General features: G+C 49.0%; 1 protein-coding gene and 1 long non-coding RNA gene across 4 annotated transcripts in view; one reads left to right on the forward strand and one right to left on the reverse strand.

Annotated features, from left to right (window-relative positions):
• SIK2 (salt inducible kinase 2) overlaps positions 1–13066 on the forward strand; it is a 46513-nt gene extending 33447 nt beyond the window's left edge. The window contains exons 8-15 of one of the 2 annotated variants that reach the window (XM_035345956.1): positions 1454–1606; positions 3217–3381; positions 4489–4717; positions 5396–5680; positions 5804–5967; positions 7050–7163; positions 7866–7957; positions 9278–13066. In XM_035345956.1, the coding sequence (XP_035201847.1) occupies positions 1454–1606; positions 3217–3381; positions 4489–4717; positions 5396–5680; positions 5804–5967; positions 7050–7163; positions 7866–7957; positions 9278–9875 (1800 nt within the window). In that variant the 3' untranslated portion in view covers positions 9876–13066. The remainder of the gene's footprint in view (positions 1–1453; positions 1607–3216; positions 3382–4488; positions 4718–5395; positions 5681–5803; positions 5968–7049; positions 7164–7865; positions 7958–9277) is intronic. The other variant, XM_035345957.1, reaches the window with a different exon arrangement.
• The window catches only part of LOC118177918, a 50057-nt gene that overhangs the window by 22675 nt on the left and 1788 nt on the right, over positions 1–25594 (reverse strand). Inside the window, exon 1 of one of the 2 annotated variants that reach the window (XR_004755969.1) lies at positions 16972–17080. The exons of the other annotated variant lie outside the window; for it this stretch is intronic. This is a non-coding gene — a long non-coding RNA (uncharacterized LOC118177918). Of the gene's footprint in view, positions 1–16971; positions 17081–25594 lie in introns of those variants that run through there. 2 annotated transcript variants of the gene reach the window in all.

Raw genomic sequence — 25594 nt, forward strand, 5'->3', positions numbered from 1 at the left:
GTAAATCACACTCCAAGGGTTCTCTGCCCCTGGTGGGAGGGCTCCTGCTCTGTCTCAATGGCTGGAACCTATTACCTGAGCTCCTCGCAACATTCTTGATTTCAACACTGAGAAGAATCAGAACTGGTGGTATATTTTATTAGGTCAGACCCTCGAAAAAGCAAGCATTTTACAATGCTCTGCTGCTTTCTTCCTGTCCTGCTGATGTCTTGTTCTGTGCCAGCAGGCTGGTGAGGAAGAGAAGGGTCATCTCTCTAGAAAATTTCGTAAAGATTGTCCCTATCAGGGCGAAGGTGTCTGTGTTACGCAGGCAAACCAGCTGTGTGATGGCCCCCCAGACAATTTCACCTGCGTGCCTCATTCTGGCTGGCCGCAAACAGCTAGTCCTGCCCAAGGCATTCTTTGCCCACCAGAGGAAAGCAAGTCTGCTGCAAGGGCAGTGCTGTGGGAGGCAAGATCCTCCTCCGTGTCAGGAATCCACAGAACCCATGGGAGAGAATAACGCGTTCTGCTTCTGCATCCCAGGGCTCGGTACTGTTCTTTTAGCACATGAACCATTTACTTCCATTTAAACAAGCATGCATTTAAAAAAAATGATGTTACAATTGCATTAGGCAAGGGGGTGCATGGAAAAACGTTGTATGCTGTGAACAAAATGGTAGCCTTGTAGGGCTTTCTGTTAGGGTGGTGACGCTGCTGCTTACGGCAGGCCATTTGTAGAGATTTGTTAGTTAGCTAAGTTGGTTCTTAAGCAAAAGAGTAGGAGTAAGGAGCCACATCAGGTTCCACTCAATTTCCACCCAGATTTCCTGGGTGGGGATGGATAAACCATTACTTGTCAAAGGGAGAGAGAGGAGGGAAAAACAGAAATCAAGCTAAATTCATTTTGAGCTTCTAAGAGGTTGGGAAATTAAATTCAAAAAGGAGCATAAAGGTACTGAGCAGTTAAATGTCTCCCCCCAATCCCAAATCATGCTGCTTACCAACTGTAAATGCTGAAGGACTCCCTGTGGAGTTAACACAATCATTTCCTCTGGACTGGCTGGTATTTTTAACCAGCGTGGAGGTTACGTTTGAGCACTTCCTGCCAGCAGAGGCTGCTTTCTCTGCTTTGCAGAGGCTCAGTTCCCTGCTGCTTTGAGTGATTTGGAAAGGCCAGGTATATTTAGGAGGTTCCAGAGTCTCTTCTCCAGGTTCAAATTTTGGGGGCTCAGAACAGCACCTGAAAGTGAACTACAAGCTCTGGTGACTTACAGGGGCCACTAAACTAAGGCTGATGCTTTTCTTTGCCTGGCACTCTGGGTTGAAATTTTCTCAATTCAGAACAAGATTTGCCTACCCCACCACCTCGTAAATACATATCTATGTATTTCCTAGCTGACAATTCTTTCTTATTCCTGGTCTCACAGAACACACTTGGCCGCACACAAACTCTTGTGCTTTTCTTTTCCAGTCTCTGCAGAACAAGAGCTACAACCACTTTGCTGCTATCTATTACTTGTTAGTGGAGAGACTCAAATCCCATCGAAGTAGCTTCCCTGTGGAGCAGAGACTTGATGCTCGCCAGCGCCGCCCAAGCACCATTGCTGAGCAGACAGTAGCCAAGGTGAGGTCTCTTTCTGAGCAGAGGTGAGCTTAAGGCTGTGCAAGGCATTATTTTCTCCTGAAATTGTTTCTACGTTCACTTAGAAGTCACTGCTGTTTTCTGATTTCTATAGTATGTAGACTTGCAGCATCATTTTGGAAAGATGTTTTTGAATTTGGCTCCTGTCAGAACTTAAGTTTTTGAGAATTCCAAAACTTTTGCTGGGAAGTCAGTGATTAAAGTGTTATTGAAATGCAGGTTCTGGAGACTGCGCAGCACTTGGAGTATCTTTAATGTGATCGACAAACGAGACGTTGAATTTATGGAGAGCTCTGCTAGCATGGGGCTAAAAGCACGCAGGCTCTACTCAGTGTTATTAAACATAGGTACCCTAAAGGGACCTGTTGAAAATAAAATCACTTCCTCCCCTGCTGTTTTCTAGATACGCTTTCTATCTCCCTTGAAATGAAGCATGGCAAAGAATAGGAAAGAGCTACCCAAGAGAAAATATTAGGATCAATCTATCAGGTTAAGATGCCAAATCACTGTGATACCTACGTAGGAAATATGAGTATCGCTGCTATGAGACTCCGAGTCACTCAAGATTCATAGATATGTCCCTAAATAATGTCATTTCTGCCAAAATTTGCACCACTTTTTACTCCTGCTACCCAGCAAGAGCCCGATTTTGCAGGAGATCTCACAGCATGGCTGCAAAACCTCCATGCACATCGACCACGGAGCCATCGGGACGACTAATTGATTTAGGCCTCAAGGATGTCATGTGTGCTTTATCAAGAGCAATTCTGGGTGCTCCTTACATCTGGTGCCAGCCCATCCATTGCAGCAGGCTGTCCACTTAGCATCCTCTCTAATTATCCTGACTGATTCAGCGCAGGCTCTACGGCTATCCAGCCGGCTCCTTCCCGAGTAATTTCCATCAGAAAGAAAGGTCACGTACAGTTTGTTGTGTCTTATTCCAATAACTCTCAGATTTTTTTTACGTTCTTCTGTTTCATTAAGATACACAGACGTTGTACAGCTTTTGATTCCTTTTAATGCCTAACTGGAAACATGAAAGACTTGACCTCTTCAAAAGGCTTGGCCTAAGATGACTCATTATCGTGGGCTCAAGTAAATATTCTCCCAAGTTCACAGCCTCTTAGGTACGGTATTGCTGCCGCATGGAACGAGGGCCCCGGTTCTGCTTCCAGGAGAAATCACAACCACGCTGCTCCTTTTTTGCTTAAGGCAGCAAGGCATTATTTGGTTTCGCATTCTGCTGAAATGGAAGCCAAACCACTTCAACTGTGAGAAGCTAAGTCCAGGAACAATCCGGCTGACAAAGATTAAAACCAGCTATTTTCTTAGATAGTAGTTGTAATGATACCAAGAGACAGGACAAAAAAAATGTTAATTATAAGACGTATTAAAGGCAGGTGAATAGAGATGAGGATGAGGAGCAAGGAGGAAGAGAAAAGGTCCAGAAGGTGGGCCTTTATTGTACTGAGATCGGGTTTTCTGTGGGAAAAACATCTGGTTTCTGATGGGACAGGTATTGTTTAATTTGTGATTTGCATGCTTTCTACCTAAAATTGTTCAGTTTTGGGAGTTTTTTTTTTGTCTTTTAGGCACAAACCGTGGTGCCACCAGTGAGCCTGCGTTCACAAAACACGAGGTTGCTGCGGTCTCCAGGACTTCCCCCAGCTTCGGGAGCAGAAACCTTTTCGTTCCCTCCCTCCAACTGCCAGCCAGAGACAGCGTTTATGGAAGAAGAAAGAGTTGAGACACCAAAGGTACGTAGAAGCATAAAATCACTCTACTCTTGTGTCAAAATTTAGTCAAACTAAAACAAGATTGTTGCTTTCTGAATTATTGCCTAGCAAATGCACAGCCAGTAGTAATATCCCTAGGTGAACAACTAAAGGAAGATCGCTTCCTTTGCTGACAGGGAAGGATGACATTGGTCATCCTCGCACAGAGCTGGAGTTGAAGCCAGAACGTTTGCTAGTCCAAACTCATGTCACTTCCTTGACCTCAGTGCCTCCCGTCCAGCCTGCCCTTGAACACCTCCAAAGATCCCCAGTTTCTCTGGGCAGCCTGTTGCACTGCCTCATCACCCCCAGCATAAAAAATGTCTTATATTCAATCTAAATTTGTCCTCTTTCAATTTAAAACTGCTACTGATCCTCCAAAACTGATGGTTGGCCTCCACTCTAACTCCCTGAGTACTCCTTGTGTACTCCGGGAGTACACAACCTGTAGTCCAACCTGTCGCTAAAAGCAGGGCTAACGTCAAAACTAGATGACAGTGCTCAGAATTGAGCTGAGTGAATCCAAGGAAGGGGATTCCACTCCTCTCTTTGGAAGAGGAGTTTAAGTCTAAAGGACTTTTGCTGGAAAGGGTGCGTTTATTGTATTATTCTTGAACACATCTCTGCAGTTCTGCAAGAACACTAGTGAATTAAATACTCTACTTCTTTCCATACTCCTTACTTGAGCAAGATAACTGAGCACGGTAAGTATAGTAAGGGGAATAATCGTGTATATTCTGTAAATGTTTGTATTTGTGACTGAGCTGGCCAAGTTAGTTTGCTGTTTTGTTTTTGATTGTTTTAAACAAGAAAGAAGAGCCCTGGAGAACACAGTACTGGGCAAATGAGTGTTTAGAGTTAGGGAGTTAAGTACCAAGAGAAAGTCAGTGGTGCTACCACCTGGAGGATTCACTTGTCTTGTGCAATTCTTAGCAAGTCTTACTTAACTCAGCAGGTTGTGGGGAAGTTCACGCATTTAAATGACCAGGCTGCCTTCAGCCTACCTGGTAGGCAGAGATTTCCTACACCTGGGGGTGTTGCTACGTGCAAGTAATTGAAAGCTGTCCATCTGCTCCTCGTGGCATTTAGGTAAATGGCTGCCTGCTAGATCCCGTACCTCCCGTGGTGATGAGGAAGGGCTGCCAGTCGCTGCCCACCAGCATGATGGAAACGTCTATCGACGAAGGGATAGAGACAGAAGGCGAGTCAGAGGATGACCCTGCACAGGCATTTGCAGCCCTCCAAGCAGCTCGCTGTGGGAAGAGACGTCACACTCTGGCAGAAGTTACCAACCAGCTGGTGATGGTGCCAGGCACAGGTACAGACTTCTCAAAGCCCATTTCCTGCTCTCAGTACTCAATCTAATAAGCCCAGGAGGAAAAACACTGGCTTTTAAAAGTGACAAGCACAAGACAGTGTCTCTTGGGTTTTTCACTGTGCATTTGTTAGTAAGGCCAAAGGAAAAAGAAAAACAACCCCAAATGTGCTGTACAGGTAGTGTAAAATCAAAGCCTCAATTAAACAGCTGGCCATGGCTGTGTACCAACAGCAACTGGTGAAGTCTTTCAAGCTGGGGACATTCAGTTACGTGAGAAAGAACAAGCCAAATCCTTCATCCCATAAAGACATGTTGGGAGAGGACGGGGGAAAACAAAAACCTCTGGATTCTTGGGTATCCCAAAACCAGCAAGGTGACCCGGCCTTTCAGCTCAAGCTATAATCTTGTCAGGATCACCTACAACACTGAACGGTGAACATCACCTGCATGGTGTCCTAATGCTGCAATAACGTAAAAACCTGCCGTAAAAAATAAATAAAATCCAGTACTGCAAGTGTTAAGTTACAATTATTTTATGAAACTTATTTTTTTGTTTCATTTCATCCAAGACAGTCACTGGAGCCACTATTGGCAGGAGTAGCTCAAGTCTGTGGCACTTCTGCCTTGCTAAAGCACTGCTGCACTCTCCTACTCCTGCTTTTGTGCTTTTTGTCACAGGGAAGGTCTACTCCTTGGATGAGAACTCATCTCTGGGCAGCATTGATTCGGAGTACGACATGGGCTCCATTCAGAGAGACGTCAGCTTCCTGGAGGACACCCCCTCCTTGAAGGAAATGGTGCTCACCACCCAGCCGGCGCCCAGGATGACGCCGCCGTTCATCGGCCTGAGACCTGCCAACCCGGCCATGCAGGCCCTCACCTCCCAAAAGCGAGAGACCCACAACCGCTCTCCCGTCAGCTTCCGAGAGGGGCGCAGGGCTTCCGACACGTCCCTCACCCAAGGTAACAAGCGTGCTGCATGCACCAAGGCACCAGGGCTGTTCCACAGCTGATCTCACGCTGCTGTGCTACCAGGTACAAATTAACTGATTTTCTGACAAGGGGTTTTGCTCAACTCTTGTACAGGAATTGTAGCATTCAGACAGCACCTCCAGAATCTGGCACGAACCAAAGGAATCCTGGAACTGAACAAAGTCCAGCTGCTCTACGAACAGATGGGATCGGAAGAAGAACCTTCCCTGACATCAACCACCACCCAGCTGCAGGACATCGTCAACAGTCCTCCGCAGGTACCGAAACCAAAAAGAAATCAGCTCTGTCTTTCGGGTGCTAATGCTCTGGGACAGACAAAGAGAGGATAAGGTGCTCAGGCGATCTGAGAAGAGCTATTTTACAGATCAAGTTCCCTCCTCTCCTTTCTGGCTCCTGCAGAATGGAGAATAGGCATTTGCAGGTTAGCCTTTGTACCCTCATAGACAGCTAACAAGGCTATCTCGTGGACCTTGCGTCCCACGGTCTGTTACTGCTTTTAATTGAATGTTGTTTTAGATTTAACACAGCCCAACTAACACCTTTCTGTGTTGGAATGGGCCTGCTGTAACTAAGAAGTGCAAAAGCTGAGAGATAACAGCTTGATTTGTATAGTGGAATGCTAAATAGCTTCTTCCATTTCCCTAATTACTTGTTTGGAATGGAGCAGGTTGCAGGAAGCAGGAATAATGACTTTGTTAGACCCCGTGAATAAAATGAGTAAGCAGCACGCAGGCACTGTAAGCACCTAATGTTCCAGATTGAGGCTGCTATTCTTACAGCTCCAGATCCGTTTCTGTCGGCCTGTTTGCTGGAAAACTTCACTCTGAGAGCCACAAAGTTGTGATGTTTTCACGAGAATCTCCCACTTGATGTAAACATCCTGCAGTGCTCATGGTATCCTCTCGACAGCAGTTGACCCCTCGCATTTCAGCACTCCTCTTTGCTGGAGACGCTGCTCTGTGCTCAGCCTTTCCACCACTGGAAAGCTTTTCACAGCTTCAAAACTGAATGCAAAGCCACAGAGGCACAAAAGCACACGCAGAGGTTGGACAGAATGCTAGCTCGGTACTGGTAGTGTTTCAGGGGGAAGCAAGTCACAAAATACATTATGTATACATAATGTTTTGCTTACAGATGTAAACCCATAGTGTTTTGCAGCACAGATAGTTCAAAGCTTCCTAATTTAGGCTCCGCACCATGGAGGGAAAGCGGTGAGTGACGCCACAGACCCACTTCACACAGCAGCTGTGGAACCTCTGGCAGGGGAAAATCCTTAAAGAAAGGCTTGAGGCAGAAAAGCTTTTTCTGGGGATGAAAATTCTTCCTCTTCTCTCTGCAGGAGGAAACATCTCAGCAGCAGGAGGCTGCATCTGCTTTCCCTAGTGGTGCACATCCCCCATTATTATCCAGACGGCAGAGCTTAGAAACCCAGTTCTTACAGCACAGGCTCCAGGTACCATGCCTCCCCTCCGCTGCATTAAGCCAGACGCTGCTGCTACACAGCAACCCAGCCCTTCAGCTCTTGTTATTCTCCTCGAGAAAAAAATCAGTCAAAGGCTAAATTAGCAGACAGCATAATTTCAAATTCAGCTGTTGTTTGTCTTTTGTCAGATGCTGACCCTAATTATACCAAAAGCACACTGTATCGCTGCTGTTTTCCCACTCTGTTACTGTACGGTGCTATTAAAGCAATTTGAGGTAACTGCTAGTGAATACACGTTATCTGTGCTGTGCCCCGTGAGGGGCAGGCATCAGGATCAGGAGCATCTGCCCCACTTCTGCCCCCCTGGGGCTTGCTGTTTCTCTTCCCTCTTCTCTGCTCCCCCCTCTTTTTTTTTTTTTTTTTTAATCCATTTTTCACATAGCTTGAGTTTATTAAAACCAAACTCTTTTCCAGCACAGCTTCTCTTTCACTTGGGAAGAAATCTTTCCCTAGATTGTATTGTGCAAGTCCCTCATGCAAAGATACTCTCCAGCCAAAGAGCAGACGTCAGTGAGCAGTAGTGACTGTGGTTTTAGACAGCTCTAGTGACAGCTTCTGAAAGTAGAGGTGGTCACTTACACCATCATACGGGGAGGCAACTGTCATTCGCTTGCTTTCTGGATTGATGCATTAAGACAAATACAATTTACAACAGCGCCACTCTTCTTGCAGAAACCCGCTCTGCTATCAAAAGCTCAGAACACCTGCCAGCTGTACTGCAAAGAATTGCCCCGGAGTCTGGAACAGCAGCTACAGGAGCACAGGTAAGAAGCTTTCAAGCCATGCAGATCAATTGTTTATTCTTACTCTCAAGAGTAATGGAAGAGCTGGGACGGTCTTTGTTTAGGAAGTCTTTGAGAAGGAAAGCTTCACTTGAAAATGTGTAGTCCTTTCCTTAAAGAGGGACAACAATCCTGCCCCGAGTTTACAAAGTGCTGTGCTCTTTGTCAGCTAATGCTGCTATGGTGCAGGTAGACTGCAGCTGCCTGCATGCTTCATTTACTGTTAATGGCCAAAGGGAAGCACAGAGAAAGCTACTCTAGTACTTACACTGTTGTATTCATTTTCTGCCTCATCCCCTACTCACTCCATGTTGCAGTATTTCTGCTAAGTCAGAACGTGGCTCGTGGTTTTCCACCTGCACTCATTTAGGAATTTCCTGTCTTGTTCCCATGAGCCATTAATTTTACTGTAAAGAACACAAAAAGTGAATCAGGTTTTTCTTGTCACTAAAAGACCAGAAGGGATGCTTCTTTGAAAGTTACAGTAAAGTAAAATAACTTAAGGGAGTGAGTAGGTTGCAAGTGTGCCTTCATACGCGTCTGAATCTAGCAGGCTAGATTTTAATTGCTACATTAAAGGGCTGTTGGCTCCTTATGGATGCATCCTTTAGTAATCATTAAACAAGCAAGCAAGATAGATACTAACCACAGTTACTATCCCTGAGTTTTGCAGAAGAATCACAGAAAGAGAAAGGAAAATAGCAACCTAGTTGCATGCTTTATAAAGTTAAAAGACTGAGGACTTGAATTACTTTTTGATTTATGGCCACTCCTGACAACTGATTAATTCTAATCAAGACCTTAACTGACAACACTGACAGCATTCAGAGCAGCTTGGTATATTCCTTCAAGAAGTGGAGGTCTGCCTAAGCTGAGAAAGAATGGATTCCTTTTGTGAATGGTGTCAGCACGCAGCAGTACTCACTTTCCTATTTCTGCATGCTTTGGGAATTGGCTGCTGGGAGACCTCCCCTTTGTCCTGTCGCAGGAATTTGACAAAGGTAGCTGTGTCACCTGGCACTGTGTTGGAAATTCTCTGTGTGTAAAGGGTCAAAACCAGGGAGCTTCATAAGGCTTCACGGGGAAGAGAAAAGGAGTATGGGGCAGAGAGGCTCTGCTCTCTTTCCTTTGTAGCTACAGACACTCAACTCTTCAGCTCCCCAGAGTAAATGTTAATAAATACACGAGGCTGCCCAGGAATTTTCCTGCTGGAACCTTTTGAGCGACTAGCATGCAGCACTCGTGCTAGGGCCTTAACACTTCAAAGGGCAAAAATAATTGCTGTTTTTGTCCTTGATTCAGGTTACATCAGAAGCGGCTCTTTCTGCAGAAGCAGTCCCAGCTGCAGGCCTATTTCAACCAGATGCAGATAGCCGAGAGCTCCTACCCCAGGGCAAGCCAAATGCCCCTGTCATGCCAGGAGGAGCAGCAGCCGCCGCCGCCACCCCAGCAGCAGCAACCGGCCCCGTTCAGCTTGCAGCAGCCCCTGAGCCCCGTGCTGGAGCCTTCCTCGGAAGGAATGCAATACGACTCCTTCCTCAGCCACTACCAGAAGGTGCAGCTGGAGCCGCTGCCGCCCTCCCAGATCACCAGCTCGTCGCGGTTGTCGGCACCCATCCAGGTGCAGCAGCCGCCCCAGCCCTTACAATATTCCTACCAGACTTGTGAGCTGCCCGTTGTCACCTCTTCCGAGCCAGACTTCCCCGAGCAGTGCCAGTATTCCCTGGAGCCAGCACAGCAGAGCAGCGCAGCGCTGCCCGACAGCCCGAGCAGCTCCGCGTCTCACGAGCCCCAGACAAACTACGACCCGTTAACCCTCTCGGAATTGCCCGGACTTTTTGACTGCGAAATGATGGAGACTGTAGACCCCCAGCACAGCGGCTACGTCCTGGTGAATTAATACCCCGGGGTGTCTAACATCAGAGTGGAAGACGGGGCAAAGGGAGAAGCATGTGAATTTTTGTTTTTGTTCCAACCCAAAAGTTTTCAACCCTTGAAGCAACAGGGGAATTAGAAGTCCCCCTGACTGGAAAAAAAAAAAAAAAGCAGGAGATGGCTAGAAGGGTTTGGCCACTAGCTCCTCTTGCTAGTGGTTGGGGCTAGAGAACAGGCAGTGCAGTTTGGTCCCATAAAGAACCAGTTTGCATAGAAGGAGAGAGGAAAAGTGAGTTTTAAAGGAAGGAAACGGTCCCTTCCAAAAGGCAAAAACTAAAAAGGATAGTCTGGCAGCATTCATCTAGCATTCACTAGGAGAAAGGAGAACGAATGCACATTGCATTCGACTTTTTGGCAATAAAAGCAATAGTTTTCTTTGAAATTCAGACTAGATTTGGGTCTGAGCTGATGGCAACTGTCATACCCTTGAAACAGTAGCGTGAGGTGGATTTCAAGGGAAGCTGCACGTCGGCATCCAATTGCTGGTTAAGCTCCTGAGCTGCGACTCCTCCACGCTAAGTTGGAGACCAGCAGGCACGGCAGGAGCCTGCGCTTCCTCCTGCTAGCCAGTGAGCAGTTATTTCCCAAGCCTGACGAGGAAATTTTAATTGTTCACTAAGGGAAGCTTCTGGATCTTCGCTAAGTGACGTACTGACTTTGTCAAAAGATACCTGGAACTGACACAGGGCACCACGGTGATTTGTAGAGACCTCGGGGTGGGGCTCAGGAAACAAAGATAAGGGATTAGCTAACAGAGAGGGGGGGGAGAGAGAAGTACCATGAGAAAATCGAGAGCTGTAGCCAGTGACATCAACAAAATCCACCGGGGTGGTGTTTGCAATCAACCCTTTCTGCAGACAGGCCTTCGCGGAGGGCTTGGTCTGGGAGAAGTTCTGATCACTGGAGAGGATCCATCTGTCCTTCTGCAGCATTTGAAAACAAGCAAACAAACTGTGTTTTGAGTTTGCAGTATGTGTTGCTGGTGGTTTATTGAGCTTTGTATATTTGGACAATTATTTAGGGTTTTAGAACTTAAGGATAAAAACAATGAGCTTAACAAAACCCCTGTGAAGTGATAGTGCTGTGCCTTTTTCGGTTCTTTATCAGACTATATGCTTTTTTCTGAAGAAAGTAGACAATACCCCATTTATATCCTTGCTACAGCCAAAGTCCCTTCAGAGCACACGTTCCACCGTGTGGAACATGATGTTTAACTTCGTTAGTGTTTTGATTGTTTGTGTATATATAACATGGGAAGTATTACAGCAATATCTAGCATCACGACCTGTTGATGTATCGACCATTTCAACAAATACAAAACTCAACAAGCACTTGTGTCCCCAGAACTTTCCGTCATGAAACGTCAGCCAGAGGAGGATTGTTGAGGAAGCTGCAGAACGTTCACATCTCTGTAAGGACGGTTTTGTCTCAGGTCTTGAAATCTTGTGGGATATTGTCTGTCAGCCTGTAAGATGAGGCTCCCAGCTAGACAGTTCAGCCCCTTTTCTGAGCAAACTTAAAGCACAATTGCAGACTCATTAAAGCACAAAGAATGGTGGAGAAACCGTGCTGGTAGCTGATATGGAAAACACCACTATTAGCCGGAAAACTTCTCCGGGATTAAGTTTGGGGCGTTAAGGTCCTGGACACTACAAATAAAGAAGGTGTCAGTCACCAAACACAAAGTTTGGGTGTTCAGGGCATGTAGTCACTTAAAAGGGACAGACAAACAGTGTTCTAGATGCCATAGCAAAGCCCTGGCTGGAGCAGGTAGCAGAAAACAAAGTACTTCTGATCCCTTGGGTCTTCTGTGCGTGTGTCAAATCAGAGATCTTACCTAGCTGAAGGAGTTCTCAAAGCTGCTCTCTTTTCCTTCACCAGAAAGGTGAAAAATCAGCCAGCATTTACAGCAATAAGACCCCAGTTAAACGGAGGACAGGAGGAGTATCGCAGGCTCTGGTCCAGTTGTGCGGCTGGATTCAGTCCCGGAGTGCTCAGCTCCACCTTGGCTAGCAGAGTGATTCTCAAGGCATCAGCAAAGGGAAGTTTTAAGAGCAGGGATCCCATCCACACACTGATGGCTTATTAGATGCACGATAAAGAGGCCTGGAAAGCTCTAGTTTAAATAGCTGAGATAGACAAATTTCCTTTTGAAGGGAATTCCCACAATAACCCCCTTTTCTGACAGTGTCAGAAGCTGTGGAACAGACAGCCCACGGCCCCCCAGGGGACTAGCAAAGGGCCGGGGACCAGCTGAAGCACAGCACAGCATCACAGACCCGCATTTCACTACTGCACATGAGAAAAGGAGGCAACCCCAAATCCTGTCCTTTCACTCCTTGGCAGTCTCACAGAACAACCAAACTTACCCTGTCTGTGATGCTAAGCTCAGACGAGTGCTTGAGGAACTACACAGCCAAAACACGACCGGGACACAGCTGCAGCGACGGGCCCAGCTCTGCCCCAGGAGCTGGGTTACTGCCCTGACCACCTCCCTCCCCATCCAGCCCCGCCATCGTGTACATTTCAGGACGCAGAGAGAAATAATTCTGAATTAACTGCTTCATTTGTCACAACGTGCCAACTCGTCTCAGCTCCTCTGAGCTTGGCAGCGCTGGTAAGGGGGAAGCGACAGTTTCTGAATGTAGTTTAGACTGTTCCCCTCAACCAACAGCCCATTGGACATCACGCGTAATTTCCTTTAAGCCAGTTAGAATAAAAGGCTTCTACTGCCCTCTGCTAGAGCAGAGGATCCACTGGGCACCTCTTCGTATTCACGCTACTTGGAAGCGGCTCTTTTGTTCCAGTCCCTTACGTCTAACATTAGAGGACCGCGTACACTACTGTTAGAGGATGGGTAGCTTTATTATCTCCTGTTACAGGCTCCTTTGAAGAGACTTTGGTGTGATGTATTTGGGGTAAACAATTTCATATGGAGAAAAGTGCAATATATGTGTGTGTGTGGTACGTTCTTTAATGTATTTTTTTAAGGAGTTAGAGGGTTTAGTCTCTGCTTTGGGATAAATGCACTAGTATTGTGAGCTCCAGTTTGGCAAGTTCATCCGTAGTATTTACATGCAACTGATATGCTGGACTCTGTAAAGCAATTACAGTGTATTAATACAAAATAAAGAATATGTACATTTCATTTTTAAATACGTGGTGAGCTAACACAGCCTCTGCAGCTCTGTGCTCTTTAGCAGCCGTGCGTTCCTCTCTGGCACCCCAAGCTGCAGATCACAGAGAGAAAATGCTGCCACGGCTGGCTTCTCTGACTGAAGTTGGCTTCCCATCACTGTAACGCCCACAGGGCAGTTGCCACCACAAACTTCTCAAGGCAAATGGAGAAAGTCTTCTCATCGTTTGCATGTCCTTACTGCCGTGAAATCTGTCCCGTGCTTTAGGAGTACGCCTCCACTCCGAGAACACAGGACAGCTCTTTAGGAGTTCGAGAACACAGGACAGCTCTTTAGGAGTTGCATGCCGTTCACTACTTTCCTTGAAGCCTTTCACCTTGATCTAAGGTGTAAGAGGCTTACTTTGACTTAGCCTAGGACAATCTGGGACTTTCCTCTTAGAAAAGATTTTTCACTCCAGAGCTATAAGCAGCAGCAGTGAAAAATTCATCTTATTCTTTTGCTTGAAGCACTTCACCACTGTCCTGCTGAGGTAAAACACTGAACCACATCAGTTCTCGGATCATTTAGGTAGAAAGTTCACATGTACAGAAAGAATGGGCAGCTCCCAAAGAGGCTCTGGGGGCAAGCAAATGCCATGCTCTTCGTAGAGGGAGCATCAGAAACAAGAAAATACCTGAAGCAGGGAAAACATTACATCACAGCTTCTTCTGTAGGATTGCAACAAGAGTTGTGAGCCAGGAAAGGTCAAACAAGTGTGGGTATGTGAAAAAATCTCAGTAATTCTCTCCTTTACAACTCTAACATCATCCGTATGACCCCCAGGCTTTCTTCAATAAGAAATGCACAATGCTCAGAGGTTGTTTGAACAGAAGTTAGCGTACAGCCCAGCAAATTGACCTAGCTTCCCGCAAACCCTGCCGTCCCTGTTGCCTTTGTGCAGTGACCTCAACTGCAACTGGCCGTGAACAGCTGCAGCTGAAGGCAGCAGTTCTTGGTGTGACGCATGGGGACACAAAACACTTGGCACCGGACTGGGGGTTTTTGTTTGTAGCGGCACTGACCGACTGAGCAGCCCCTATGCTGCCGTGAATCACAAGTGCCAAGAAGTCCTGGGACTACAACTCAGGCTACCAGAACGCTGTGCCGTAACCCTGCCCACGGTTGATATGCTCAGTGCATCTGCTGCGGCTGCTTTCCCATCTACTCCGCTCCCCTGCTGTCTCCTACATCTCCTGACAGAGGCTGGGGTGATGATCCAAGGCAGAAGGGTGAAGCACGGTATCTGTGTGCCCTGCTTATCCAGAGACGTCAGCCGGAGATAGGAGGATGACTCAAGCGGCAGGGACCGGGGCTGTTAGTCACTCCTCCTCCAGCAGCACCCCGGCAGGACAGACGAAACAGGAGGCGCTTTCCGTACACGCTCATTTGCTGCTAGCAGTCAAGGCAAAACCAGAGAAGGTGACACCTTGAGGGGTTGCCTCGGCCAACCTTACGAGCTGTCTGGAAGCCTCTCTCCCCCGAAATGTAAAAGCTAAGCCCTCCTTATCCCAGCAGAGCCAGGAGGAAGCCCCCCCACCCCCCGCTTGCCGGGATCAGTTCTGACTTACAGACTAGGTCACAGCCTTTAAACCCCGTGCAGAGTTGCAGAGCACAGCGTTTCTCTGCCGGGCTGCCGGCCAGCAGCGCTCTCCTTTTCAGCGCTCTGGCTGACACCGCTCAGTTCAGTCCCTGGCAGATGGACCAGCAGCAGCCGGGCTGCCAGGGGAACACAACACGCACGGGGCAGCAGCCGAGCACGGCACAGCTTACGCACGGGGTGCGAGCAGAATGCACACACGTCACTCGTGCTGTTTGGGCTTTGGCAAGCTGAACAGCGAGGTGTATCTTCAGACCTCTTTGTCTGAAGGTCGTGCGTAAGACTTGTGGGGGTGCAGGCTTCAGCCTCTGCTTACCTTCGCCAGTGTCCTGAACATATTTAAGATAAGCCTTGGAAAGCATCCCCGAGTCCTTTGGTATAGAGCAAAGCAGCAGTGAGGGAGGTTAAGCTGGTGAACGAGTGGAGAGAGCCCATGGAAGGACGGCTGCACGAGGGAGAGAGACAGGGAGATGTCCAGGAGACGCAGCAGTGGCTGACAGCCCCAGATCAATGGCCCCAGACAGTAAATACTCTAAAGAAAGACACAGACAAAACCCACCCATGCTGCAAAACAACAGATCCTCTGCGCATAGAGAGCAGGAAGGGCTTCTGCAGCCCAGAGCGCAGACACGTAGCCAGCAAAGCTCCAGGAGCGATACAGCCACAGCTGGAAGCTTTGGGCTCGCAAGGCAGCAGCCAAATCTTGGTTCCTCGAGGTGCAGGCAGGTCTGCCACTGGGCTGGGGAGCAGCACCAAACAGGAATGGGGCCACGTGCAGTGACCTGGAGCCGTACCAACCTGAGTGCTGGGAAGAACGGGCCCCTGTCCAGCTGCAGGACAGAGCTGGCCAGTTCCCCACAGGGTGGTCAGCTCAAGGTTAAATCTGCCTCTGCAGGCTGCAGAGCTCAGCACAGTAAGCAGCGTTGCCCAGTCCTTGCCACCCAGGCATGTCACAGCCCTGCTTCTGCCCAGCTTGCATCCAGCACCACCTGCACGCCGTGCACACAACACCGCTTTGCCCTTCGCTCCCGTCAGGGGAACGTGGGACTTGGAGCCTGGGGTAAGAGCACTGAGAGGAGTCCCTGCCTCGCTGGGACCCCAGCACAGGGCTGGCTGCATGCACAAACACGCTGATTTCCTTCCTGCATCTCCCCCCGAGGCAGGCGTTCTCCCACAAGAGAGCATCAGGTGCACAAAAGCAGTACCTAGAACCACAGGAGATCAAGATGTGATCCCTGCCAGCTCCTGAGGTGGTCAGAAGGCACATCCGAATCCAGCACAACACCCCTGCCCTAAGAACAGCCCCGGAGATGTGAGCAGGACACCACAGCCATCACCCCGTCTTCCACCCCTGCCACTGCAAGGAATCCCGACCACGTCACACAGATACACGCAGCTGGTGCTGCGAGCACACAGGCACGAGCGTGCAAGTCAGAGCAAGTTTGTTTTTAATTGAAACCCCATTTTCCTCCCCTGTGAGATCTCCCATCGTCACACTGGCATTTTCCACACTAACTGTCTACAGACTGAATTGCCGGACAACACAAAGAGGAAACACGTTTGCTAGGCTTTATGTTAGGGCTGTTTTAGGAGATTTAAGGAAAAAAAAAAAAAAGTCTTATCCTTAGAGATCAACGGCTGGTGTTTCAAGTAAGAACGGAGCACGCTACCTAGCACGCAGCAGACAGGACTAAGTTACCATCTGTGTGTATTTTCTAATAAGGGAGCAGAGAACGGCTGTGCAGCCATCGGTAAGAACGCCTTACACATGAAACAGACTTAAGAACGAATATAAGATTATAGCAGAAATTGTTCCCCCCCACACGCCCTGTTTGACATCCGAAGTGCGTCAATGGAAAATGCTAAGTGGGTTCTGCGGTGGTGGCCCTGCCAGGGACAAAGTACAAGGAACGCTGCCAAGCAGGTCAGCCCAGCGTGGACAACGGCACGTCAGGACAACAGAAGCGCTGTGATTTTCACTGGTTCAGGTTGTTTTCTGATGGGAACATTACGTCGCGTGGTTGAAGTGGACGTCGGGTAGCAGAAAGCTCGTTTTAAATACGAGGAAATGTCTAGTTGGGTGAATCTCACGGGGAATCTGCTGTGAATTAGGTACAGAGAACCTCAGAGGAATACGAAGCAGAGATGTAAGGCAGATTTAGCCACTCCTGCAGCGGCCAAGCTGGGGTGCACAGAGCAAATAGTGACGGCAGTGAGTTCAGCACAACGGCACCAAGGCAGAAAGGAAGGGGAGAAATTAATAAATTGATGTTGTAACATTTTACCTGCTACCTGGAAACAGAGACACACTAAATAATGGTGTGGGACGGTACAGGAGCAGGTGTCAAGAGACTGGATCCAGAACTGAGCCGTGCATGACGTGATGTGCGACAAGTCATCTCCCCTCGTGCACACTTACAGCCTGGGACGGGCCGAAGGGCACAAAACTAGCCCGTGGCACCGCACGCTGCCTGCTGATTCCCTGCTCAGAGCCTTCCAGCACTTGTATGTGGGAAGAAGGAGACTTACGTGCTCGAAATTGACTCCCTAGAAGACACAATTTACAGGCTAAATGGGAAGGCACGTTTGGAAGTATAAACCAGATGATCCCCTGGCGTTTCATACAGATAGCACTCCTTATAAACACATGCCACAGCTAAAGTCAAGCAGAAGAAAGAAACTGGAGCGGGATGATCAGTAGAGAGATTAAAAGAGCAGGGAGGGACAAGGCGAGAGGAAAAAAAAAATAATTATCCAATTTGAAAGCTTTACCAAGCAAAAGAAACTCTCTCAGTGGGGACGGATGTGCCTCCTACTGTTAACTGCAAAAAAAGGAACGTTTTTGCCTCCGCTGCTTTGAGGGTTAGAGGAAGTGATTGCAAAGGTGTGTTCTTACACCTCGGGATGCAAAGAATAACGCTGTGCCACTGACTGAGATTTCCAAGTCTGCAGGAATATACCCCGTGGGGACTAACAGCAATATTAGCCTGGTTGGGGCAGGCTATTCTGATCCTCAGTCACTGAAAATTAGCGTGACACAGTAATTATAATGGAGCACGGGCATCCAGACAGACTGGGAACTTTAAGGTTAAGCTGAATGAGAAATCCCAGGACTGCACAAAAACTGAAACCAGGAACGAGGCATGTCTAGCCCACCATGACGTCTAATTTAAATTAAAGACACCTAATGAGAAATCAAAGCAACTGTTTTAGCAACAGAGGATACCATTCGGTGCCATAATTTACTGTCCGTAAGCCGACATAAACCTGCAGAACTGTGTATTACGGTAGGAAACCAACAAATATTACACAGGACAGTCAGCTAATCCTGGTGGCTCACAAAGGAAGCAGAGGGGAATGGAGGTGGGGGGAAATTCAGAGGCTGAGCCTTGTCAGCTCCTAAAGGGGTCGGGAAGGCGTATCCAAACCTGCATGTTGCCACTCGTCTCCAAACAGCCAAGGAGACGCACGCAGGATGCCTGTCTGCAGCATCACCGCAGGGAAACCCAAACGCTCATGGATACGCACATCACAGCAATGTACAAGGCTGTAAGCAACCCAAGTCGGACTTGTTTCACACCAAAATCACCTTCCCCTCCTCTAACATCTCACTCTGTGGTTTGCTACTGCCACAACACCCAACTGTTTCTGAACAGCTCAGCCTGCGTGGGCGATCTTCGCTCTCCCACCAGCAGCAGAGCACAGGAGCCTGCACCAGGAACCTCTCTCGTCTCCCTCGTGGCCACGCAGAGCTAGAGGTGAGGAGGGCAGCTCAGCACGTGGCTCAGCACCGTGCTCCAAAACCATCTGCGAACCCAGGCAGACAGCCCTGCTGCAGTTCACACGAGAGCAGCTCACACGAGAGCAGGTTTTTCTAAGCCAAACTGCTAGAACCAAACCTTTTAAATCAAAGCTGAGTCTGAAACGCACAACAGCAGTGCCACACGGCAGTACCGGGATGCCCAAAACGCTGTCTGAGCCCAACCTGCAGCTAAAAACCAAACAGAACCACACCATGAGACATGTTGATTTTTGTTCCCACACAAGCATTGGTATCAATTAAGGTTATTCAGGGAAAACGAGACTCACACACCAGAGATTATCTTCCCAGTTTATTTCCGAAGCTTTATCTGCCCATTTTTTCAGGTCTTTCCAGCAAGGATTCAATACATTATCCCTAAAGGGAGGGCTCCATTTCCCATACAGCTGCCACTCAGGGTTAGGAAACTTTAAATATGGTAGTTTTGAGAAGAGATCTCTGTGCTCAAAAAGGTACATTAATGGGGTAATTTTCTGCACGGAAAATGCCATAATACAGTTTTATATAACAGTGCCTGCTGAACTGACTTATCAGCAAATAAAGGCTACAGTGTTTTGATAAGAAGCCATGCGGTGTTGGTTTGCAGAATAGGAGCAAAATGAGCTACGCTTTGGAAAGCTAATAGGAGGTTTGATCCCAAAATACTCACAAATGGACATTTACTTAGCCGAGAATTATATGCTGAGTTCTGGAAAGGTTAGGCGCATTCAGGGAGTTCATAAGCTCTCTGCAGCTTGTCTCCTGCAGGCTGCTATAGTGGAGAGAAGCCGAGAGCATGCAGCTGCTGACGTCAATAGGGTAAATAATACCATGTACTGAAATCACCTGGGTATGCATTACCCTTTCAACAGAGCCTGCTGAGCGCGCTGGGCTGCAGAGCGCTCTGGGAAGCCCAGGTGTCTGCTTGCATGGAAAATACCACAGCAGATCCAGTAAATATTCTTCAAGACCACCAACACCCCCCCCAGAAAAAAAAAAAAAAAAAAAAAAAAAAAGGTAATTTGAGCATCTCAGACCTTGTTGTCTCTTCCTTTGCAAGCACAGTTACTGTTCACATGCTGTGACACGCACCAAGCGACAAAACCCCGCAGAAGAGAGGGACGCTCCGGGACAGGCTGTTCTGTTTGCAATTAACAGCTTACATTTTAATCACTTGGTGAGGCCACTTCGCTGCTGCTTCGGGGAGCTGCCACATACATGCCCAGGGGTGCTGAGCTCCCTTCTAGGGTTGTACAGGCACACCAAGCCTGCTGCCCAAGGGGCTGGCAGCAGCCGCAGGGTGCCGGGCAGTGGTGCTGCCCAGGGCTGGCACCACAGCACTCCAACAAGGGTCACACTAACAGCAGATAACCACAGGCAATTAATTACTTGTTTAAGCACCTATGAGAGCAGAATCCCCCCTCCACTCGCAGCAGCAGTGCCAGAGCTGAGCGGCGTGCTCGCAGCATCCCCCTAAGCCCAGCCCGGTGCCCCAGCCACTAGGCCACACTGTTTCTCCAGCAAGCAAGGTCTGCTGCCTTCAAACCAGGCTGAAAAGGAGCCCAAGGCTCGGGTCCTGCCTGGCAGCTCCCAGCCCAGGCTCCCAGCCCTGCAGGCTCCAAGCTCCGAGCGCCTCAGCCCATCTCAGTGGAGAGGCGAGCAGCAATCGGAGCCGCCGAGCAGCCAGCCTGCCTTTAACCTCCCTCCCTGTCACATCTGCTGCGAGCAGAAGCAGGAGGACGTTAATATTAATGCAGCAAATTAGCGGTCGGGTCCCGTTAGCGCTGCTCACGTCACGGCAGCCGCATTAGAGGCTGCTCGGGAGACGGATGAATTATTCACAGGGATCGGGGCGCTGACAGCGAGCTCGGGGGGCATGGCCGGGGCAGGCCTGCAGCCTCCCGCCTGCGGCACCTCGCCGTGACGGAGGCCAGCTGCTCCCCGCTCCTGACAAGCGTTTCCTTGGAGCCGTTGCCATGTCGACACATCTGTCTAGGCCATCCTACTTGGAGAAAGTTGAAGGTAATTTAGCACAGAAAGCCAAGGAAGGTTCTGAAGTGCTTTAACCCTTCGGAGGAGCCAAGCAAGCTCTGCCCTGGAAAGGCGGCTGGAGCGGCTGCAAGTTTGCAGAGCTCCTGGAGGAAACAGGCATGACAAGCTGCCACATTTCCCCTCCCAAGGGAACGACTGACTTCTCAAGATGCTGCAAGGTCAAGGAAAAAATAAAAAAAAAAATAAATAAATAATAATAAAAAAATCCCCAGAACAGCAGCTCTGAGTCCTGGTCTCCCAGGACTCACCCACAGCCTGAGGCCCGAACCAGACGGCCCTGAGGCCCTGCTCTTCCCCGGACCTGTGTGACCACGTTACCCCAAAGGAAGAGCTAGGGCCATCTCTAAGGGGTTCAGGCTCCAGCAAAGCCAACCCCATACACGTACAGCACTGCCTGTGCACAGAACAGCCAAAACCACGTACTGTTTCCACAGCAAGCCTGTAACAAGAGCAAGCAAAACCCAAGCATGGTATCACGAGGCCTGAAGGCTGTTTCTCCCCCAGTTCCTCAGGTTGCCACATACTCACTCGAGTGCCAAGCTGCAGCTAAATAAGCAAGGCCATGACCTCCTCCCGGAACCACACAGCTTTAACTTTTAGCCCTGCTGGTTTCAACCTGGCCCTTAACCTCGAGCTCCACAGACACTCTTGTGGTCCCAAGCACTTCACCTTGCTTTATTAATGTTTATTTAAAGTAATCGCATGTTTGAAGAGAGGCCAGAGCTCTGGTTCAGTGCTGCCGGCCTAAAAAGATCAGATGTTTGTCAGTTCCCCAGCACAACTGGGCCCAAACGCTGATGCATGACAATTAATTAATACTTTATACACCAGGGTGGACTTGGAAGGTAAACTCTTTGAGTGCCATTCACTTATTTTCAGCAGAAGCAGTCAGGATGACAAGAGGAATTTAGGGAAAGGCTTTCTGAAGTCACCATGAGGAAAGGCCCACACACGCAACCTGCTTCAAAGAGCCCCTGAAGAGTCTGCCCCTTCAGAAACCACTCATGGAGCCCGGAGAAGCCCTGCTAGCTCCCTGCTAACCTGCTCAGATAACAAAATCAGATCAAGATAAACACACAAGCACAGCACAAACCTAAATCGGGGCTCATAAGCAGCTCAGTGATGTGTTGTTACCCCACCTCAGAACTGGGGGCTGACTTAAATAACAAAAACCCATACAGCGTAAGGCCTACCCAGGCATTTTTGCTTTATTTTGAACACGTTGCCTAGAGCCTTGGCACGACATACCCAGATTTTTGTCTTTCCCTGGGGTATTTGTCCCAGAATACCAGTCTTTAAAAGGACTGATTTTTATATCAACAGTTTCTTAGAAACCACAACAGCAATTTTTTTTTTTTTCCCTGCAAGAGAATTAATTGTAAATTGCCTAAAAATAAGCCTGGAAAAACTCAGAGGGGAAAGCAACATCAGCTCCTGGCAGCTTTATTGCAGCGGTCTTTGTGCCGTGTGGCCTCCATTGTTCCGAGCTGGGTCACTGGGGGATGGGGGAAACCTCTGAGGCGAGCCAAGGGACCTCCTGTGGTCACAGAGCAGCTCAGACATTGAGATTCAGAGCAAAGGGAAAGAGCTACACCTTCTCAGTGTCCACCAAAAGATCCATATTTAGCTTTTCCACAGCAACCCTCACCTCTGAAATCCAACCGTACGCATAAACAAGGGCGGTCTAAACATGGAGCAGTGGCTATGGTGCCTGTCCAGGAGTAACATACTAGGACAGACTAGAAGCCACTCAGGGCAGGGACCCCACAGTCTGCACAGTGCCCGACAGTGATGGTTATAGAGAGGATGCAGGAACACAGCACCAGAGCCCCAGTCTGGGGTTGCAGGGAGCCACCAGTGTGGTGCCACCCCACTTCCAAGCCCCCCTCACTCCTCCAGTCTTACCTTCAGCTATCCGTAAGCTCCGACACACTCTGCCTGCCTCGGGAAGGATCATGGAGAAGCTCTGAGTGCCCTTGGTGGCACCCAGGTGATGGCAATTTGATTGCCCTCAGTGGCAGCCAGGTGATGGCAATTTGAGTGCCTTTGGTGGCACCCAGGTGGTGGCAATCAGGGTTCCCCGTAGCAGCCTGGCAGGCAGAGGAGCTCCAGGAGCATGGAGCTGAGCGCTGCGATGCCCAGCGGGCAGGGAACTGTGTCTGGGGGCTGTGCATGCCCCGGCTGCTGCACTTCTGCCCTGACATGCGTGTCCTAACGGGCTTCATGGTGCAAAAGCCACCAGTGTGAGGCTGACGTGATCCAAATGTCACCTTTGGAAAGCACAAAGCTGCGGGACGGGATGCTGTAATGCGAATAAAGGGCTCTCTCTTACGACCAAATGTCCTGGTCTGTGGAGAGCATCCCTTGGGGTGGGGATGCTCTTGCTGGCAACTAGGGTTTGATTCACAAAAGAGAAACACGTCAGGGTGTTGCCCTCACACATGCTGATCCTATGCAAGGGCCTTCCCACAACAGCAAGGGGCCCAGGAGCTCCTTGCTGGGTGTCACCGCAGCAGCGCAGAGCACACCTCTACCTTCCAGGAACACGGCGCTCGGTCAGGAGGGGAGGCAGCAGGTGAGGGGTTAACGGAGCAGCACACCCTTCGGGCTGCATCTAAACAGAAAGAAAAATGTCCAAAACATTTCTTAAGAGGAGAGGCAGCTGACGCCAGTAGCATCTGATCTCCTGCTGCCAACAGGCAGTTCAGGCACCCGGGGGGGTTGCAGCCAGGATCAGCTGCTGCGTTTTGTTGTCAGTTGTGCCCTTCTCCCTCTTTCTGAAGTAGGTCTCAGTCACACGGCAGGCGAGGCTGAAACATTTGCTGGGAGGGATTTGTCTTGTCAAAGGGGATTTGGAAACAGTACTACCAAGTCTGCTGTCTGCAAGGGTTAGAAAGGCTTAGGAAGGTAATTTTTTTAAGACCAAAGTGACACTCCCTATTTTATAACAAAGAGAACATCCAAAAAACTCAGCACGGACTCTTGAGTGGTTTTAAAAATCCAAGTGGGAATAATCTGACTTTTCTAACCAGATCGTGAAGATAAGGCATTGGTTGTTAGCAACGAGCTTACCACCAGGCACAAAGGGTATTTCCAAGGTCACCCAAAAATACCCCGCAAGTGAGCCTGTGGGTAAATTTAGCCGAGTCAGATATCCCCGGTGCTGCACAGCACCTCGCTGTGACGTACCCACACGTCTCTGAGGGTTCCCCTGGAGCAGGTCCAGCAGTCCCCCCGTTTACTGGAAAAGCAAGGTGAAGGTCAGATGGAGCAGGGGGAGCCACGTGCTTGGCCATGCTGGCTCTAGCAGCGATCCAGCTCTGCAGGCCTGCCGCTGGGGACGTGAAGGATGAACTCAGCTCCCTGCAGAAGCTGCTGCTAGCTGAAGGCACATCACCTGCTGGGGATTTTGGGACGCTGTGGTACTGAATGGCTCACTTGGGAATTAGCCTGTGACTCCAGCCTTCCCTGGGCACGCAGGCGATACCTTTTGGCTTGCCGGACCACTGGTGGCAGAAACCGAACCTCTGCTCTCTAGCCAACAGCGCAAAGAGCTTTGCAAAGTTGAACAAATCCTACTTCACCCTTCCTTGCAAGGGGAGCATTTCCTCCGTTTGACACGGCTCTCCCACCTCTGTCAGCAATAGGATTGGGAACAAGATCTCAAAATTCAAAGACACGGCTTTAAGTGCAAACCCCATCCTTCCTGGCATGCGAAATGAGCAATTTAGCAGGGTTAGAAGTTTCTGAGCTCGTCTCTCCACCTGGAGGTAAAAGAACAAGCAACCTGAATTCACAGGGCCTGGAAAAAAAACACCACAATGGGCAGCCTGCACTTGCCAACCAGATCTGATCTCTTCTTCCCATCACTCCACCTCTCCTGGCTTGTTTTACTTTTGAAGACAGCCCGTTTAATTTAGGACTAGGTCTGCCACATTACTTAGAGTGCAAAGCACCGAATTCCACAAGTATGCCCGAGATGCCACAAGCAAAGAGGCTCTAAGACAACCTTCCATGCCCATACTGCCCTGTTACGGGGTCACGCTGCCTTTCTGTTGGGGAAGACACCTCACATGCCTACAGAAAGAAGCCCTCAGGAAATTTAGGCACTTACTAGCACGCTGGCTGGGCTCTGGGCGCTGAGCTCTGTAGGACAGACGCTGAGACAATGGTGGGCTAGACACTAAACAGCAGAGCGGCTCCCCCCCAGGAATATCAGTCAAGTCCCAAAGAATGACATAGCAACCTTTGGCATTTATAATTTTAAATGAATAGATACTCTAAGAGTTTATAATTATAGCATCTATACATACCTGAGTCCACTATTATTTGTGTGCTCACAACTGCTCATTAATCACACGGCAAGTCAACCGAAAATCGCCTGAAAAATTCCACTTACTCTCTGTAAACTGTCATCAGCCAAAGGAATGGAATCACCCAAAAACCTGCCTTAAAGGAAAACCTGCCGCAGTGTTCGTGAGTTTCTGCCCTACGCTGTACACCTGCAAGAGCTGGAGAATCCGTTCCCCTCCAACCAGACCGACCTGCCCCATGTTGCCTGGGGAGCTGAAGGGAAGAAAGGTTTGGAGAGCGATTTTCCACCTTGTGGAACTGCTCCCAGGGCTGCGGTATAGAAGCTCTCTGGAATAAAGTGGACAAAGCAGCAGCGGTTGTGCAAGAGGAGAGCTGTGTACCCCACAGCTGCCCCAGCAGTGGCTGTTTCACTTTGCCCTACAGCTGCTGCAAATGTTCCTCCTCTGGTTCTGAAAATTCAGGCTAACTGGGGCCGTAATATTCTGACAGGTTTAGGGGAAGATATTCCCCGTTTCACTACTGAGAGACCAATCCACAACAACCTGTCTTTGGGGACAGAGGAGTTTTAATCCCCTCTCTCCCCTGCAAGGGAGTAAACAGTACCTGAAAAGGCTCTGTGCTCTTCCACACTGTTTCCAGGGCTCTCTTCAGACCTTTCCTAGAGTTTATTCTCCTGTTGTCCACACCGTGCAGTCTGTTCTTCTGACTCCATCAGCGGGGGTAACAATTCTCCAGCTGTGATT

Source organism: Oxyura jamaicensis, chromosome 24 (assembly GCF_011077185.1).
Source record: "Oxyura jamaicensis isolate SHBP4307 breed ruddy duck chromosome 24, BPBGC_Ojam_1.0, whole genome shotgun sequence".
NCBI lineage: Eukaryota > Metazoa > Chordata > Aves > Anseriformes > Anatidae > Oxyura > Oxyura jamaicensis.